Source organism: Apis florea, unplaced genomic scaffold (genome assembly GCF_048593485.1).
Source record: "Apis florea isolate Af1SG1 unplaced genomic scaffold, ASM4859348v1 contig_3772_pilon, whole genome shotgun sequence".
NCBI lineage: Eukaryota > Metazoa > Arthropoda > Insecta > Hymenoptera > Apidae > Apis > Apis florea.
Window position 1 is genome coordinate 3549098 of NW_028256845.1, and position 21453 is coordinate 3570550.

The 21453-nt window shown below is 23.5% G+C and overlaps 2 protein-coding genes across 7 annotated transcripts; both read left to right on the forward strand.

The window, feature by feature from the left end:
• The first annotated feature begins 26 nt into the window (after positions 1-26).
• On the forward strand, positions 27-15921 carry Chd1 (chromodomain-helicase-DNA-binding protein 1). 6 transcript variants are annotated; one of them, XM_086915113.1, is made up of 23 exons: positions 27-141; positions 886-1212; positions 3737-3849; positions 4938-5219; positions 6458-6646; positions 6717-6886; positions 6981-7617; positions 7761-7968; positions 8062-8339; positions 8604-9330; positions 9420-9665; positions 9771-9938; positions 10024-10150; positions 10229-10386; positions 10469-10827; positions 10930-11164; positions 11234-11272; positions 11404-11523; positions 11613-11840; positions 11922-12248; positions 12317-12795; positions 12888-13001; positions 13076-15921. In XM_086915113.1, the coding sequence occupies exons 2-23, from the start codon at positions 1207-1209 to the stop codon at positions 13290-13292; spliced, it is 5427 nt and encodes a 1808-aa protein (XP_086771239.1). In that variant the 5' UTR covers positions 27-141; positions 886-1206; the 3' UTR covers positions 13293-15921. The 6 variants fall into 6 exon arrangements, with proteins under 6 accessions (XP_086771239.1, XP_012351065.2, XP_086771241.1 ...); XM_012495611.3 differs by having other exon boundaries at positions 37-1212; XM_086915115.1 differs by having other exon boundaries at positions 37-1212; positions 13088-15921.
• A 642-nt stretch (positions 15922-16563) lies between these two features.
• Positions 16564-20261, forward strand: LOC100863719 (GTP cyclohydrolase punch). The gene is made up of 8 exons (XM_012483300.3): positions 16564-16997; positions 17462-17641; positions 17740-17915; positions 18021-18337; positions 18410-18556; positions 18628-18718; positions 18817-19079; positions 19174-20261. The coding sequence occupies exons 2-8, from the start codon at positions 17470-17472 to the stop codon at positions 19277-19279; spliced, it is 1272 nt and encodes a 423-aa protein (XP_012338754.3). The 5' UTR covers positions 16564-16997; positions 17462-17469; the 3' UTR covers positions 19280-20261.
• Positions 20262-21453: the final 1192 nt, after the last annotated feature.

Consider the following 21453-nt stretch of genomic DNA (forward strand, 5'->3'; position numbering starts at 1 on the left):
TATATCGAAGCTGTAGGCTTTTCTTCCTTTTCCGGTATGAGGTGCCACGGGTGTCTGGGTAATATTTTTCGTCTTTCATTCTCGTCATAATACGTTAGTTTCATCGCCTGCGAAAAGACAAGCTGGTTTTCATTGGACCGGGTAAAATTACTTGTTTTATTAGAAATAATTTTTTTCTCTTTAAAGTAACTAATATATTTTATTGTTTCAATTCAATCAAATTTGACTTTTGTCTCTACCCAATCTGATGTAAAACAACAGCTTTTACATATTATGTTGCTTTATAAGATTGCTTATTCACTTTGCATGGTGACACTATTGACGTTCATGTAATTATACATTTTCTATTTTCAGTTTATCGTATTTTATAATTATGTCTTAAAAAATGAGATTAAGTCTCTGAGCTCAAAAATAATATTATACGTTAATGATTTTTGTATATGTTATTATTGATTAAAATTGTCTATATAATTTTTATGTTCAAATTTTAAAATTTATTAAATTAATATTATAACTATAAAATTTCAATTTATTTTATATATTTTAAGATATAAATGAATAAAATAAATGGAAAGAGTTAAAGCGAATTGCGTATATAAAGAGATTTTGTCGTATGATTTACTTGATCATCATAATTGCGCATATACAAAGTAATCGAAAAACTCGCCAGGCATTCTGGGTAAAATCTTTCTGAGTAATCAAAATGGCTGTCATACAACGATTTCCGTTTTATGACTACGTTTTAATGTAATTGATTAAAATGATATTTCTTTTTAAAATTCAAGAGTGAAATTAAGATATATAATTATTATTTTATAGCAAAATTTATTTTTTCAGATGTTAATATTACGTTCCTAAAAGTATTAATTTTTGTCACGTTTGCAGGGCCTTCATTTTAGTTTGGGGTGTAGATGAAAGAGGGGAAGGGAGGAGCGCGCGCGCGTTGCATGATGGGATGATAGACGGGAGGACGGTCGGGGAGGGCGAAAGAACGAGTCGAGTTCACAAAATGGCGGCCAAGCTCAGGCCCGTGACCATATAGTACGTGAAAATTCGATAATTTTGCACGATGTCGCGACTTTATACATCAATAGTCGTTTAATATTACGAATACGTGTATACACGGCAGTTTAATTATTAAATTAACGTGGTTTTGTGCGTGGTGTGTGTAATATCGAGATATCGGTACGACGCGCAGACGGAACGATGCAGGTGAGTGGTCGGGTTCGAAAATTGTTTAAGTTTCAGCTTTTCTTCAATTTTTTTTTGGCAATAATTGTTTGTTTTCGTAGCCGGTACGAGCATCAATGTTGTTTTAATGATCAATTTGCGTGATATGGCCGCGGTGTTGTTTGGAGTAGGGAAAAGTCGTGTTGTCACATGCGTTTCATTAAACTATAAGGACAAAAATCCTCGTAAAAATGTAAAAAATCATTGTAATTTTATTTAAAAGATTTCTGCATATAGGGCGGGGTCTCACTGACCTTATGAGCTCAGAGACTTGTCTCCACTAAATCATAATTTTCTGCAATTTTACATAGTTTCTAGGCTCTTAATAACCTATAAGTTTGTTTACATTCGTTCAATTTGACATTTATCACTTAAAATATCATTGTTCCACACTAATTTTTATCAAAAATGATTCCTTGCATTCTCCTTTATCTTGGACCTATGCTTATTCAAAAATTTTAAATAGACCCATTTTTGCAAATTAAGCTCAAAGATTGATATACATTCTCTACATTATAGTTAGAGACTGTGTAGCACAATCACCTGTAAAAGCTCTTGGCAATTACATGCTTTTCATGTAGAAAATATTTCATATATTCTGAGTTTTTTCCTTTAAGAAAACCAGAGATTTCTCTGATATTTCAAGATTTTTTATATATTATGAATAAAATCTTATTTTTTGTTTATTCTTTGTCTTTTATAAAATCTTAGATTTGTATGAACTTAAATATATCACAAATTTATTTTGAATTTGTATATAAGAGAAACATAGTACATTAATAATTTTAAATGTTATTTTCAATAAAATTATATAAAGATAAGATATAAAACTAAAAGAAATAATGATTCATATATATATGGATCACATATATGAAAGATGATTTCTATTAAAATTAATGTAATATGCAGAACAATCAAAAAAATGTTTTTACATTTGTTTTATTAAGAATATTTTTGTAGTTATATAACATTTAATATATAATAATGCAAAATATATTCTTATCAAAACATGTAACAAAATTAAATTCTAGGATTTGCAAAAGTAGAAAATGATTATTTAATATTATATAAAAATTGATATTATCTTACTTAAATCATATTAAAGAAAGAATAAAATTTAGTTTAATAAGTATTTAAAATTTATTCTTTCTTAAGTTAAAAAAGATACATTTATTATGTACATATTATGCATAGAAAAATATTTTTGTTACATATAATAGTTATTCATTAGTATTTTTATCATCATTAATAAATAAAGTATAATATAAAACTTGAAAAATATTTCAACTTTTATATATTCAGTATATTTTAGAGTTTAAAACAGTTTTTATTGTAATAAAAAATCTTGTAAGTAAAGTTGAAAGATCTTAAAAAATTAAATTTTAAAAGAAATAATAATTACTCTATAAAAGTCTTGTTTTTGTTATATGAAGCACATATTATTATGTGTTAAGATATAAATTTTTTTTTATGAGTTATAACAGAAAGTTTATTTTCAAATAGTATTGTGCTTCATACAACAGATTTGTATTTTTGTATTTCTTTCAACATAAATTTGGGATTATTTATCACTCTTTTATTGCTAAAAATATTTAAATATAAAAACAAATATTATTCTAATATTAAAATTGATAATAACTTATAATTATGAAAGTATTTTGGATACAATTTTTTCTAACTTGTATACTATTCAGTAAATAAATGTAAATTTTTAAGATCAGATAAATGTTGTACATAATGTACTTGAATTGTTCAATAAATATGTATAGTATTTAAAAATAATGAATTATATTATTCTGAAATACCCATCTTATGTTGGTTATTTGCAGGAAACTATTCTATATATTTTGGAATACAAAACTTACAAAAAGTCTTGCAGAATTCTTCTGCTTATTCATAATTTAAGATAGTTACATATAATAAATAATGAAAGAATTTTCGTGTTTCTATTATGAATAATTTTTTATAAAGAGAAAATCTATAATTTTTAAAGAGTAAATTTATCTTTATGTATTTATATGTAAATATGTAACTATCTTTTTATTTAATATATTTCTTGATTTATATTAATATGAATTTGTTTCTTTATATGTAATTGAATGTAATCTAAAAATGCAAAATCAAATGTAATACACTGCTAATATTTTATTAGAGTGTATATAACGAATCATTAAAGAGTTTGATTTACCAATTCTTAACTACAAGATGGTGGTCAAGAATTACAAAATGGAGGAAAGATTCTCTTGATAGATGGCACTGCTAATTTATGTACAAATTATATTTTGAACATTAAAAATATGCAAAACAAGGAAGGATATTATATATTATTATTTTTTAAATATATTCAAATAAATCTAAAGAATATAAATTCTAAAGAACATATTATATATGATTAAAGAATACATTTGTATTAATATTATTGTATAAAAACTATTCCAAACAACACACTGCGACTTATGTATTTTTGAAAATAAAACAATACTAGATTGGTCTGATTAACTTACAGAAAACGTTAGAGTCTGAATCTGGTAAAGAATCTGGATCTGATTCTGAAAATGAAAGTAAGAGTGATAGCTCTTCTTCAGGAAGCAATACAGGATCTGGTTCTGGATCAGAAAGGTGGGTAATCAACATTATTTAATTCCTTTCTTTCAGAAAGTCCAAAACATGGAAAATTAATATTTGTTTTATTTTTTGTTTTTTTTTTTATTTGTTATTGTATTTTTTTATTATTGTTATTGTTATTGATTATTGTTATTGTTCTTATCTTATAATTATTATTTTACCAATATGGTATTAAACAATTTTTATATAGAATAATAATAAATATAGATCTAATAATAATTAATGTTTATGTATAATATTTAATATTTAATAATGTATGATATATTTTATATAATGTATTTGGCTTTCTGATATGTAAAGGATTATTTAAGATTAATCATTTAACTTTGTGTATTGCTATAGCTTTATATAGCATTAACATTGCTTTCATAATCATGCTAATTTAATGTATTCCTTGAATTTTATATAAGCACAATCTTCAAGTTTTGGTTACTCATATGCAATTAGTATTTGTTTTCTTGTATATTAAAATAATTTAAACAATAGGTGAGCTAGTATTATACTGCTTTAATCATTTTATAATAATTTGTCCTATTACATTAGTATATGTTAATGTAGATACAAAATAAGAAAAAAAGATATTTTCACAAATATATTGAAATGCAAATATTGAAGAATAGAAATATTAAGATTACAACTTAATATCAGGATATCTAAAGTTACTTAAAGGTATTAAATGATTTGTAACTGATATGTACATATTGCATTTAGTTAATACATATAGATAAATCAACATTGATGTATTAAATTATAATGCTTTTGTAATTATTGTGCATATTTTTTATTCCAAACTAAAATTGAATAATAAAAAAAAAAGATAAAATCTATAGTAATGTTTAATTATACATTTAATAATATATGTTTTATTAATTATATAATATATATATATATATATTACCAATATTTGGATTTACAATCAATTGCCATTATTTTAAATTAATAATTATAAAGTACCATTATAAAAATAGTATTTTGTATTAGATAAATTTATGTATTTTTATTCAATATTTTTTAAATTACAATAACTTTTGTAATTATAAACAATGATAGTGAAATAAAACATTACTTGACTGCAAATGCAGTGACTCTAGCTCTTCAAGTGGTTCCGGATCAGGATCAGCTTCTGATTCTGATAAATCAGAGAAATCGGATGCACCTGCACAAAGTGATAGCTTCCAGAGCAAAAGTTCAAATCACAGCACAGAAACAAAAGTTAGGCTTAAGAATGAGTCTAGTCGCGAGTGGGATGAGAATCCTGACATTTATGGAATCAGAAGATCCGGCCGTTCTAGGAAAGAGCCTGAAAGGCTTGCTACACAACGTGAAAGCGATAGCGATAGTCGCAAGAAATTTAAAAAAAAGGGGTAAGTAATATGAAGAAACTCAAATAATTATCAAAAATTGAAATTATGAATTCTCCAATCCTTTTAATTATTCTTTTATGGATTAAATTGATACATTATGCACTTTAAATAGATACATTTTTTATTGTACAATATAATAATTCAAAATGTATAATTTTTTAAAAATATAAATTTATTAGTATGTAATATATCTAGTTTAGTGAAAAATAAAATTCTTTTTTATATATATTTATAATATTAAATACTTTTAATTTTCAAAAAATAATGATAGTTCTATAGAATAATATTTAAAAAGTACAATAAAAACAAAAGTATTACAAATCTTAATCTTATAATTTGTAAAAATAACTAAATATTTTTAATATCAATAAAATTTCATTAGTTTGGATTACAAACATAATTTATAAATAATTGTTTAATAGGTTTGTATCTCGCAAGAATAATAGTAATAATAATTCTTCAAAGCTTTTATATTAATAATGTGCTCTATTCTGTATTGCAGAATAGATATTGTGTATTAATGTGCTTTTATACTTTTTATTTTTGATGTTTAAATTTGTGTTTATTAAGCTTAGTGCTTCAAATATGTTTTTACACCATAGCACTGTTTGTTTTTTACCTTGTTTTTATTTTGTTTTGTTAAATAAACTATTGCATTGTACCAATAATTTTAATATTTATTTTATCTTTAGTTTGTGCTACATATTTATTCATGCATTTATGTAATTCATTATAACATTTATATAGAAAAAGATATATATGATATATATAATATACATAACATATGGGCGCGCGTAAATTTGTGTAGATTATTTGCATGTAAAATATTATCAATGCATTATATAGTAAGAATAATTTACAAATATTATTTTCTTGTAAAAATAAATAAAGATTATATAAAAAAAATTTATTTAAATGAATAATATAAATGAAAATTTTGCAATTTATTATTTTTATATATTTTAATTATTACTTATAAATATCTAATTAAAAAAAATTTTTATATCCAACATGAATTCTATTATTAAATTTATGTTTATTATTAACAAAAAAATATAGTTTTAATATTTATAATTTAAATATTTTATTATTTAAACTTGAGATAAAAATATCAAATGATAAGATACATACATACATATATAGATATATATATACACATAATTTTTTAATTTTATTATTATTATTATAATATATTTATAAATTTATATGCATTTATATTTTTTCTCTTTTCTTTACAGTTCACATAACTCATGGAATTCGGATAGTTCAGATTCTGAATCTGATGATGTTGAAAGTAGAAGACCTCCACCTAGTAAATCGTTAAATAGACGCGCTGCACAGAAAGCAAAAGAAAAGGCAAGAATACGGAAGAAACGTATTTCAGAATCGTCTGAAAATTCTTCTTTTGATAGCGATGATAATAGAAGGTATTTAATATTATTTTTTATAGTTAAAATAACTATGATATTCATAAATTAATGTTAATTTGAATATCAGACAAGTTACAAGAAGAACTGGAACTGCTATTAGTTATAAAGAAGAAAGTGAAGAAAGGACTGATAGTGAAGATCTTGTTGAAATTGATGAAGGTAGTACTGCAAATACAGAACCAGATAATGCAGAAACAATTGAACGAATTTTGGGACAAAGAATTGGTAAAAAAGGAGGTTGGTTTTTAATATACTTATTATTGTAAATTATAAATTATAATTATATTTATATTTATTTTTTTAAATATTTTGCTATAATATCATTTTTTAGTTACAGGAAACGTCACTACAATTTATGCTGTAGAAGAAAATGGCGATCCAAATCCTGAAGATTTATCTAGGGAAGAAACTGAATTGCAGTATTTAATAAAATGGAAAGGATGGTCTCATATTCATAATACATGGGAATCAGAAGAATCTTTAAAAGCACAAAAAGTAAAAGGATTAAAAAAATTAGATAATTTTATTAAACGAGAACGAGAAATCAAACAATGGAGAGATTATGCTGGACCTGAAGATATAGATTATTTTGAGTGTCAATTAGAACTTCAACAAGATCTTTTGAAAAGTTATAATAATGTTGAAAGAATTATTGCTGAATATAATAAACCAGATTCAGAACATCCTGATTATTATTGTAAGTGGGAAAGTTTACCTTATGCTGAGGCTACATGGGAAGATGGAGCACTAATTGTCAAAAAATGGCCAGAAAAAATAAAAGAATTTCGTGAAAGAGAGGAGTCAAAAAGAACACCAAGCAAACATTGTAAGGTTCTTAAATCTAGACCTAAATTTCATCAATTAAAAGGGCAACCAGATTACATGGGAAAAGGTCGAGATTTGACTCTTAGAGACTATCAAATGGATGGATTAAATTGGATGATTCATTCATGGTGCAAAGAAAATAGGTATATTATTTTTCTCAATACAATTAAAGTATAATGAAATTATACTTTTAAATATTTATATAATAATTATATAAAATTATATAATGTATTAATTAATATTTTATTATATATTTTATATTAATGATTTTTTTTTATATTTACAGTGTTATTTTAGCAGATGAAATGGGTCTTGGTAAAACTATACAAACGATATGCTTCCTTTATTATTTATTCCATACACATCAGCTCTATGGACCATTTTTGTTAGTAGTGCCTCTTTCAACAATGACTTCCTGGCAAAGAGAAATGTCACAATGGGCACCAGATATGAATTTTGTTACATATTTGGGTGATGTTACTTCCCGTAATGTTGTATGTATTATTTATTTTTATAAATTTGAATTTCTTTTAAATTAAAAAATTTGTTGTTTAAATATATTTATATTATATTTATATATATTTTAGATTAGAGAATACGAATGGTGTTACAGTTCAAAAAGATTAAAATTTAATGCCATACTTACAACATATGAGATAGTACTTAAAGATAAAGCATTTTTGGGTGCCTTAAATTGGGCCGTATTGTTAGTAGACGAAGCGCATCGATTAAAAAATGATGATTCTCTCTTGTACAAAGCACTTGCTGAATTTCATACGAATCATCGTCTTTTAATAACTGGTACTCCATTACAAAATAGTTTAAAAGAATTATGGGCCTTATTACACTTTATAATGCCTACTAAGTAAGTATTTTTTTTTTTAATATTACCGCCATTTATTAAATATTAAATATATTATTTAAAATTGAATGTAAATATATGAATTGTAAATATTTAATTTTATAATTAAGTAATTTTATATTAAAAAATAAAATTACAAATACAAAAAATAAAATATATATATAATTATATATATATAAGGTATAATTACAAATTGATGTATAAAGCAGTATTAAAGTAGTTCTAATAAAACTATTATAATATAATTTTTTTTTTGTATTTATATAGATTTGGTTCATGGGAAGAATTTGAAAAAGAGCATGACAATGCGGCTCAAAAAGGCTATTCCAAATTACATAAACAATTAGAACCATTTATTTTACGACGTGTCAAAAAAGATGTAGAAAAGTCTCTACCCGCGAAAGTTGAACAAATATTACGAGTAGAAATGACATCGTTACAAAAACAATATTACAAATGGATATTAACAAAAAATTATAATGCATTGCGGAAAGGAGTTAAAGGTTCTACTATGACGTTCCTAAATATTGTTATTGAATTAAAGAAATGTTGTAATCATGCTTTCCTCACAAAACCTACTGAAAATGAAAGAAAGGACAATAACGAAGATTATTTACAACAACTAATTCGAGGTTCTGGCAAATTAGTGCTTCTTGATAAATTATTAGTGAGATTACGAGAAACAGGTCATAGAGTATTAATATTTAGTCAAATGGTCAGAATGTTGGATATTCTTGGAGAATACCTACAAAAAAAACATTTTCCATTCCAAAGATTAGATGGAAGTATAAAAGGAGAATTACGAAAACAAGCACTAGATCATTTTAATGCAGAAGGATCCCAAGATTTTTGTTTTTTATTATCAACAAGAGCAGGTGGTCTTGGTATTAATCTTGCTACTGCTGATACTGTCATTATTTTTGATTCAGATTGGAATCCACAAAATGATCTACAAGCACAGGCTAGAGCACATCGTATTGGTCAAAAAAATCAGGTTTAATATTTTAAATATTAATGTTATATGTTAAATATTATAACATATTTTAAACTGCAATATTTTATTTAAAAATATTTTTTATTTAGGTAAATATTTATCGTTTAGTAACAAAAAATTCTGTAGAAGAAGAAATAGTAGAAAGAGCAAAACAAAAAATGGTTTTGGATCATCTTGTAATTCAACGGATGGATACAACTGGACGAACAGTATTAGATAAAAAAAATGCAGGGACCAATAATAATCCATTCAATAAAGAAGATTTAAATGCTATTTTAAAATTTGGAGCTGAAGACTTATTTAAAGATGAAGAAGATGGAGATGAAGAACCAACTGTAATTGTTCTAAAAGAATAAATTATTATAAATTAAATCTACATAAAAATAAAAAATATATACTTTTTATTATTAAATAACTTTTTATTATTTTTATGCTATTAGTGCGATATTGATGAAATTCTAAGAAGGGCAGAAACAAGAGATGAAGGACCTTCAACAGTGGGAGACGAATTGTTATCTGCATTCAAAGTTGCTAGTTTTGCTGCATTTGAAGAAGAATCTGAACCAGTTAATCAACCTAATGATAATGACGATGAAAGTAAAGATTGGGTAATTACAAATATTAAATATACTTTTAAATATTCTTATATATAAAAAAATGAATACTAATTATTTTTATTTTGATTTATTTTAGGCTGAAATTATTCCAGAAAATTTCAGAAAGAAAGTTGAAGAAGAAGAAAAATCAAAAGAAATGGAGGATTTGTATTTACCTCCACGAAGTCGAAAAACATTACAGCAAATTAATCAAAGTGGAGAAGGTATATTGTATTAAAAGTTTTGATTTATTATAGTGTATAATGTAACATTGTACGTAAATCATTCGTTTTACTATTAAGGAAGAGGAAGAAAACGAAAAAAATTATCTGCTGATGATAGTGAAGAAGCTGAGGATTCTGGAAGTGAGATTGAGGGTAGTGATGATGAGCGTCCTAAAAAAAGAGGTAGACCGAGAGTTACACCACGCGAAAACATAAAAAGTTTTACTGATGCAGAGGTATGTATTTTTTTATATCAATAATTTTGCTTGTATTAAATAAATGTATTAAATAAATTCAATTTTTTTTGAAATTATATAGATACGAAGATTTGTTAAAAGTTATAAAAAATTCCCTGCACCATTAAAACGATTAGATGATATTGCGGCGGATGCAGAACTGCAAGAAAAACCAATGTCAGAATTACGTTTCTTGGGAGATCAATTAAAAACTAGATGCGATGCTTGTTTATCTGAATTTGAAAGTACAGCAAAAGAAAATAAAGGCGAAGAAGAGGGTAAAGGACCTGGTCGTAAAAGAGGTCGTGGTCCTACATTTAAAATTGGTGGAGTTATGGTTAATGCAAAATCTTTCTCAGCTGCTGTAAAAGAATTAGAACCTTTAGAACAAGCTTTGCCCTCAGATTCGGAACAACGATCTAATTGGCATATTGATATTAAGTATGTTTACTATTTTTATCAAATTTTTATAATTAAAACTATTTTTATATTGTATATTTATTTTATAATTATACATATACATATATATATATTCTATTATAGATTAAAACCAGCAAATTTTGATTGTGATTGGAATTCTGAAGATGATTCTAGACTTTTAAGAGGTATATATCAACATGGAATGGGCTCATGGGAAGCTATCAAAATGGATAATAATTTAAAACTTGGTGATAAACTTCTTCCAAATGGTAGCAAATTACAATTAAAAAAAATAAATACTCGAGCCGAATATTTATTAAAAGTACTCAAGAAACAAATTGATTCAAAATTAGGAGTGGTAAGAAGATATTTTTTTTATATAATATTCCATAAAAAAACCCTTTATCCTATTATTTTATCCTGACAGGGTTATGTCCTTATCCCGCAATCCGAATATCAATTCAAGGTAATTTCTAAAAATTTTATAATTTTAATTTTTATATATTTTATATATTAATATATATTCTTCATAATTAATGAGATTTATAAATATATTATAATTTCATATATTGTAATTTGTTCAAATAATAATTTTAGACTAAGGCAAGGAAACCAAGAAAACCAAAAGAAGCGAAACCTGCCATTACAAAAGAAATAATAGAAGAAAATGATAGTTCAGGTGAAGAAAGTAATAAATCTAAATCTAAAATTGAAAAGGTAAATTTATTATATATTTATAATTCATAAATAAAAAAATATTAATATTTTTTTTAATTTAAAAATATTAATATTCATTTTAATTAAAGCTACCTACAAAGAAAGAAGAGGAGATTGTTGTAAAGAAAGAAACTAAAGAAGAAGTTGAAGATATAGTAGAGGAAAAAAAGAAAGAAAAAAAAACTAAGAAAGAAAAAAAAGAAAATAAAAAAGCTAAAAAAGCAAAACAAGCAGCAGGTCCAATGCATTTTACTGCTAATAATGAACCAAGAGCTCTTGATGTTCTTGGTGATTTGGATCCTTCTATATTTAATGAGGTTAATAATATTAATTTCTTTAATATCATTTATATGTATGTAAATATATAATAATAATCTAATTTATTTTTAATTATATAGTGTAAAGAAAAAATGAGACCAGTAAAGAAGGCACTCAAAGCTTTAGATAGACCCGATCAATCTTTAAGTGAAGCGGAACAAGTCGCACACACGAGACAATGTCTTGTACAAATTGGAAATCAAATTAATACTTGCTTAGAAGAATATAGAGATCCTGAACAAATTAAAGAATGGAGAAGTAATTTATGGTATTTTGTGTCTAAATTTACAGAATTCGATGCAAAGAAACTTTACAAATTGTATAAACACGCAACGAAAAAAGGAGGTGAAAGTAACACAAGTGCTACTTCTAGTCCAGAAAAAAAAGAGGACTCAAATAACGTGAAGGTATAATGATTTATTTTTATTTTAACAATATATATATATCATTATTATTAATATAACTAATTTTATAGAAGCACTCGGAAAAACATATCGATAAACAAATAGAAACTATTAAAGAAAGTAGATTACAAAAACGAAGAGTTGAAGACATAGAAGAAAATTCGAATAGTAGTAATACACCAAGTAAAAAACACCTCTCAACTATATCTGCTGTAAACAGTATTAGCAATACATCTACAGTTACTATTGGTGCTATTACTATTACTCCTATTACATCGACTCCAAATTCTACTTCAAGTACTACTAATAGTGTAGATACACCACGACACAAAGAAAAAGAATCAAAACATAAAGACATGAAAAGAGATAGAGAACGTGATAGAGATAGAGATAGAACACATAGTGATAGAAATATGGATAGGATGAGTGGAGGTAAAGATGAAAGAATCAGAAGAGATAGTGGTGGTTATAATATGAGCGGACATTATAGTGGAAGCAGAGATGATGACCATTGGTTATCTCGTGATGGAAGAGATATACGAGATGGAAGGTATAATAATAAAATAATAAAGAAAGATATAGAATTATTATAGATTATATAGATATAAGAATAAAGTATCTAATTTAAAATGATTTATGTAGATTTGGAGACCATAAACGTGATCGTTTCGATTCTTATGGACGAATGTCTAGTGGATATCATCGAGACAGAGATCGAGATCGCGATCGGAGTATGCACATGAATGACAAACGAAGGTAAGTTATAAATAATATTCCGTATGAAAATAAAGTTCATATCAATGTTCAAAAAATTCAAAATCTGTGTTCAGTGATTATTACAGATATCCATCAGGACCACCCAGTTATGGATATGGTCCAGGAGGATATGGAGGTGGAGGCGGCGGTTATCCTCCATCTGATATTCCACCAAGTCATTTTAGAGGTCGAGGTTATCCTGGAGATAGTTATCCTAGTGATTGGCGACCAAACAAAGATTACAGACGAGATTATGATAGAAGACCACCTCCACCAAATGCTAACTCCTAGTGCTCCTTCCTTGTTACCGTTCTTGAATGTGTTGTTGAGCGGCTGTAATTTCGATAGAGCCTTGTGTTTTACCTGACTGAGCATTATACATTATGCTCCCTTAAACATGGCTATATGCGAAATTCTTTACACAGTTTATTCTGTGATTTAGTAGTACCACTTGTGACTTGTACCTATGTATAAAATTTATTCCGATGCTTACTTAATACAGTATTGTCCGCTTAAATGTCGCATTTTTTCCCCGCTTAAATATTATAAAATTATTCTCATTAATTCCTAGAACTTTTTTAATGAGATTATTAGCTTTTATTTCGGGTTTTAAGCGGCGACAAAAAAATGTATTTCATTCTTGTTGTTTCTTGCCTTCGATACACCTCGACAAAAAAAACGAAGCGATGAAAGCAATTTTTAAAAATGTCTACCTCTCTGGAATGTTGCAACACGAACCCGAACTTGCGATACTTAAGCGGATAATACTGTACGATAAAGAATTCTACCATGATTGAATGGTCTTTTTAAGGAGAGGTTGTGCAAAAATGAATTGATTCATATTCTTAGTGTATAATTAATAATTTTTTTATATATGTCGGATTTCACCAAAAATAGCGATGCTGAATTTTTAAGTTTCTATTCATTAATGTTTTTCATACGTAAGAAATTACGTTTACTATTCTGTTTTATTACAGTGCAATTATGATAAGATTTGATAACGAACTAAAATCAAATTAATGTGTTTGTAGTGTATATTATTACGTACAGTGCTAAAAATCATAATTTAAAATGTATGCCTTCCTAAATCGCATGTAACATATTTTGCATTTTCGATATGATCATGTATGTTTAATGGATGTTTAGCTTGTATACAATTATTCACTTCTTCAAACTATACTATGTTTTCATAAATCTTCAAACTTTCATGATTGATTTATAGTATATTTAATAATTAATCTTTTTACATTAATCAATATTTTATTGCACTGCAATAGATATTAAAATATTGATATCTTATTTCATATAATGAGGTTTGTAAAATTGTACAAATTAGTCAACATTATAAATTTTCTATTAACTGAAAATTCAAAAAAATTTTACATCAAATGTAGAATAACATCTTTTTGTGATGATATGCAGTATGAAATGAGCTGCACTTATTGTAAAATTAGAACGACAAATATGATATTTGCCAACAGATGATTACATTCTTAAAAGAGAAAAAAAATATTAACTTTCTCCTCTTATATAGAATTTATACTTTCACAATTGAAAAGTAGATAAGAATTCTATTTTTGCGTTCATTCTTTTAAAGTACTATAGTTTTATATCCTATCAAAAACACTGTGAAATATTGTAAATATTAGTATAAGGCGATAGTTATATTCGATGTATATTTAACTCTGGAATTAATGAGATAGTATTCTGCTTTCGTAGAAAGAATAAACAAAAGACTACTAGTTCCCTCAGTTTTGCTTTAGTTAAGAATGATTGAATATAACTATAATATTGTAATTAAAAGAAAGAATATGAGTTTTTAATTATTCAACGATTAATATCTCGGAAAAGATATTAAAGTATTTCTTGATTAAATCTTAAATTGTGGTAAACTATAAGTTTTTGCAAAAACTTTGTATTTCATTATTTATCCATTAGGATGTATCAGGCAATATAAATTATATTCTATTTCCGTAACAAATATTTACAAATTTTATATTCATAAAATATGAATGTTAAACTCTTTTGTATGTATGCATTAATTTTTTTCATCCTAAAATCACGTAAATGCTATAAATTTTTTCTTCTAGTAATTTTTTTTTTTTGTCTAAAATGATTTGCATAAACGATATAATGCCTTTATTAAACTATAAAATAAACAAATTATTTTATAGATTAGTTTATTCATATAAAGTGAATTTATGGCAAAGATTTACAATTTTAGTGTGCATTTCTGTAAATAATAGTATATGTTACACATACGTGTGATGGTATTTGATCAGATCAAAGCGGGAATTGTACACACGTTAACGATACTTCGTGTCTTACATATATATAAAACAAAGTACATTGAAATTATACCACGATAGAAATTTGCTAGTTTAGATTTTTAATTGCAAAGTGATATTCTAAACAGTGAGCTATTTATAATTTATTACTAGCCGAATACAGACTGCGAGTAATAAAACGAGATATGTTGTAAATATAAATTAAGAGAAATAAATGATATAGTAGAATAATTTAATATTCAATAATTGAAATAGGGCAATTACAACAACATTTTATTATTTTTTAAAATGAAAGTTTTTGACATATGTACGTCTTAAGTGCCATGCTTATGCGAATTTTGAAAATTGATTCATTTAACTATTTGTTAGAATTATTTTTTAACGAATTTATTAGTATAAATAAAAATCTTTAAATATGTATTTAAATAATATAAATATAACAACAATTGTTTAATAATATTTTATTCTTCATTTTATTTACAATGATAATATTTTGTAATTACAAATATTTTTCAAATTATATATATCGCATAATCTTATAAATACTAATACACATAGAATAAAAAATTATAATAATGTAAGTACTGGTTTTATACATGTAAATTCGATTTAAATAAATACATATACATATATAAGATGCACCAATAATTATACAATACAATCAGGAAAAGAATAATTTCAAGAAAAAAGAAATATATGTAAAATATATTCATTAATTTATATAAAATATAGAACATATTATAAATAATAATTGGTAAGTTAAATCTTCATTATAGATAAAAATATCCGTTTTTTTCGATTAAAAATAAGACTGGGTTGCAATCGTCACAAATTGACGCAAATACAGACTTAAAATTAAATTTTTTCGTGCGGAATTGTATGTAGCCTAATTTGCTTATTATTATATATTACAGTTCAATTTCTAAATTTGAAACTTTCGACTAATATGTATATTTATTTTTATTAAAAAACATATAAAGGAAATTAATATTGTATTAGAAAATATATTAGGATAATAGAATATATTGGAATATAACCAATCGTATTTGTATTCCTTTTGAGTCTTCCTTCTAGCTTTGCAAAATTTTATTAATATAATTCATATATATATATATATATATATATATTTTTTTTTTTTTCAATTAAACATTCAATACAAATAGTATATTATAAAATAATTTTCATGATTTTTAATTTTGAAACTTTCGACCAATATGTATATTTATTTTTATTAGAAAAAATATAAAAGAGATTAATAGTACTGTATTAACTGTGTTAGAAAATATATTGGAATATAACCAATCATATTCGTATTGTTTTTGAGTCTTCCTTCTAGTTTTGCATAATATTTAATATATAATGTAATTCATATATATATATATATTCAATTAAACATAATGGATACAAACAGTATATATATATATATATATATATATATATAAAGTAAATATTCTTATAATAAAATATATTTCTAATTATAGAAAATATTTTTTATAGTTAAAATTTGTATTTTATGTATAAAAAATATAAAAATAATTATAGAAAACATATTACGTAATAAAATCCCCTCCCTTTCGATTCTATATAAATGCAATTCGATTCCATATATTAACATACGATAGAAAGACGCAATTAAAAAGGAGTGTGATTTTATTAAATTTAGCAAAAGAACAAACATATAAATATCTCGTTTATCATTTTTCAAAAGGTATGTATTTTGTGAACAAAATTTAAAAATTATTAATTGCATAAAAATATGGAAACTTCTTGAAAATTATAATTATGTCAAACTGTCGACCGGCGAAATGACATTTAAGCTATAGCAATATTCGAAACGCATATTATAAAAAATATATCTTTTTAATTAATATTTTTTTATATTTACTTAAAAAAATAAATTTTGTTTTAAGAGTTATTATAATTTTTTAAATCTTATATTAAATTATACATAAAATATTTAATATTTAATATATATCAATATATGCATTATTAGAATTTATTATAATAAATTTACATAAATATTACATTGTTTTTAAATTTTATATTTATAAAATCTTATTTTTGTATCTTATTTTATTTTTATAAAATCAAATACTTGAAATTTACAACTTTAAAAAATTATTTATAATAAAAAGTAACAAAATTAATTATATATTTTTTATTATTTCATAGATATAATCATGACAGATCAACGATTAGATTTTGTAATATTTGGAGCTACTGGATTTACAGGAAAATATGCTGTAAAAATAGCAGTACAATTAGCTATAGAAAAACAAATGAAATTTGGTATATCTGGACGTAGAAAGCAAGCTTTGGAAGCAATTGTTAAAGAATTTGCTTCTAATATTGGTAAAATTAAATTTTAACTAATTATAATTTTAAAATTTATTAATTTTTATCATTATTAAAATTATATATTTAAAAATTATGTGATTAATTTTTTTCAGATGATGTGCCTATATTTATTGCTGATTTAAAAGATGAAGAATCATTAAAAAAAATGACATCACAAGCAAAAGTTCTTATTAATTGTTGCGGCCCATATAGATTTTATGGAGAACCTATTATTAAAGCATGTATTGCCACACATACTCATCAAATTGATGTCAGTGGAGAACCCCAGGTAATTTATGAATTATTTCAAACTTATTGATGTTAATGTTCAAATTAATTTAATTTGTTATTCATTTCTATATATCTTTATGTATATCTATTTTTTTTATTGTAGTATATAGAATATATTCAATTAAAATATAATAAAGCTGCAGAAGAAGCTGGTATCTATATTATAAGTGCATGTGGGTTTGATAGTATACCATGTGATCTTGGTATAATTTTTACACAACAAAAATTTGATGGTGAAGTCAATTCTATTGAAACTTATTTAAATTCATGGTCAACTTCAAAAATAAGTGGTGCTTCCATAAATTATGGAACATATGAATCAGCTATTTATGGTATAGCACATTCTCATGAATTACGCGAATTGCGCACTAAACTTTATCCTGAAAAGTTACCTGAATTATGGCCAAGGCTTAAAGCAAGGTTAATTATATTATTTAATTATTATATTTATTTAACATTTAATATAATTTTTAATATTATTAATCATTTTAGGGGTATCATTCATAAATCTTCTTTATCAGAAGGATGGTCTATGATATTTCCAGGAGCTGATCGTTCTGTAGCTTTGCGTACCCAACGATTTTTATATGAAAAATATAAACAACGACCAGTGCAAGTTCAAACTTATTTCACACTTAAGTAATCAATTTATTAAAATAAATAATATGAATTACATTTAAAATTTTGTATTAAATAATTTTTTTTTCCAGTTCTCTTTTTGCAGTATTAACAACTGCTATTTTTGGTTTCATATTTTTAATGTTATCTAAATATGAATTTGGTCGTAATTTGTTATTGAAGGTATATTATTTTTTTTTTTAACATAAAATATTTCATATATTATTTTGATATTTTAAACAAAAAATATAATTCTATAAAATTTTTTAAATTTTGTTTAGTATCCTACATTTTTCTCTGGTGGATATGTAGGTTATGAAATGGCTAAACCAGAAGAACTTGATAAAATTAAGTTCTCCTTAACATTTAAGGCGGAAGGATGGACTGAAAAATTAGTTGAACCTACTGATAAGCATAAAGATCCACCAAATAAGGTACTAATTACCAAAATCAGTGGAATTAATCCTGGATATGGTGCTACATGTACTATGTTATTGCTTTCTGCTATAATAATTCTCAAAGAATCGGATAAAATACCTGTAATGTATGTTTTATATTTAATTTGAATATATGTATTTTTTTTTTATGTATAATATTTTTTTCTAATAAAATTTTAATTATATTATTTAAAATTTTAGTGGAGGAGTTTTACCCCCTGGTGCTGCTTTTGGTAAAACATCATTAATTGAAGAATTAATTAAAAAGGACATAAAATTCGAGGTTATTTCTTCTATTGAAAAATAAAATATTTGATGCATTTACAGGTACAACTTTGTTATAGTATGATAAAAACAAAAGTATAATATCGAAACATTATATTTCTATTTTTGTTTTATAATTATATTTAAATTTGATATTAATATTTCCATTTTTACATTTAATTAATATCAAGAAATTTTTTTATAAAAATATTTTTTATAAGAATATTTTTATCTTTATAATTACATTTAAAACAATTTTCAAACAATTGAAATTTTTTTAAATAATTTAAAAAATTAAATGATAAAAATAAGCTTAAATTTATAAAGAAATTACTTCAAATTTATCTTATATATGCTTGAAATATATGAATATATATATATTTCGAAAAGAACGCATATTTCTGCTATTAGAAATTAACAGAAAGAGATTTAGCTTGAAAAAAAACGCAGAATATATCTATGATAAAAATGCATTTTTTTTTAATTATATTTATTAGCTATTAAAACTAATTTATACATAATTTTTTATAAATATTATAATATAATATATATAATATTATTGCTTATTATTCTTAATAATAAAATTTATGTGAAATATTTAATCCGTTTACATTTTCAAAAATGTGTAATTATACAATTACATTAAATAAAATATGTATTCATATTAATCATTGAGAATATAATATACATATGTGTGTTCTATTAATATATATATAATATATATATAAATTTGTATAATAAATGAGTTAATGGAAATGTTATTTTCAATAAAATTGCTTTTTATTAAAAACATATATATCATAAATATAAATTATTGAATCATAAAATAAAAATAATTATGTTTAAACAACTATTATTTATAATATTATCTATAACAATCTATAATATATCTATAATATCTATAATAATTATATCATATGAATCATTTTATTTTTAAGTAGAAATAACATTTCAATGCAATTGATAAAATTATATTCAATGTAATTATATAATTAAACTATTAAATATTTATTTTTCTAACATTATTCAAGATTTAATTAGATTTAATTTTCCATAAAATTATTTGAATAGTTTTTATAATTTTGATTTTCTATAAAATTCAAAGAAATAATCAAATATACTTTGATTTTTATATATTAAAAAAACTAAATTAAATTTTCTATCTTTATATATTATATAATAATAAAACTCACTAATATATTAATATACAAAATAATATTTTTTAATCATTTTATTATGTTATTTTCTTTATTTTATTTATTACTAATATTATTTATTCATTTTATATTTAATTTTAAAAAAGATTAACTATTTATTTTTATATTTTAATTAAAATATTTTCATTATAACTTCATTTACTATAAGTTTTGAAATGATATTATAAATAAATAAACGTATTTCTTGCTATTAGAAATGTTAAATTGACAGAAGAGGGAAGGGGATTTAACTTGACAAAGGTTTTTTCATTCTCAGTAGATATATAAATCTGTTGCTCGAAAGAATATCGTTAGTGAACGATATACTACAATCATAACTATCGTCTCCTTTTTTAAACTTTCATATAAAACAGAACATATCAAAGATCATTCTAAAAATAAAATGGATTACACATCAAAAAAAAGTAAGTTTTTTCTTAATGCCATAATTTTTATGTTTTTATTCAATTCATAAAATTCTTTATTTATAATTTATTGATTTTTAAAGAGTTCATTAATTTTTAAAATTTTATTCTTTTATTAGATAATCTAATAATAAAATATGAAATTAAAAATGATCTAATAAATAAAATACAAACTAAATAATGATTATAAAAAATTTATAAAATGTTTAATAAAACCAAATATTTTAAATAGAATTTATAATGAATTTTTAATTTTATTATTATTATGCTTTTAATTAACATATGATTATTTTTTTTGTGTATGTAATAATATGGAATTGTATCTTCTTGTATCCATTGCATTTCTTTTCAAACGGCCCGATGTCATATTACAGTAGATTTATATGTATGTCAATCATATTAAATAACAACAAAATAGTATTAGAAATGATATTGAATATCTATAGTGTCAAATAATAAAAATAATAATATCAAATATCTGTATTAGGATAAAGCATGATATTAGGAATATACGATATAGAACAGAAAAGTTGAATATAGAATTTCTTATTATATTTTACGATATTATGAAATATATATACATTAATATTCATTAT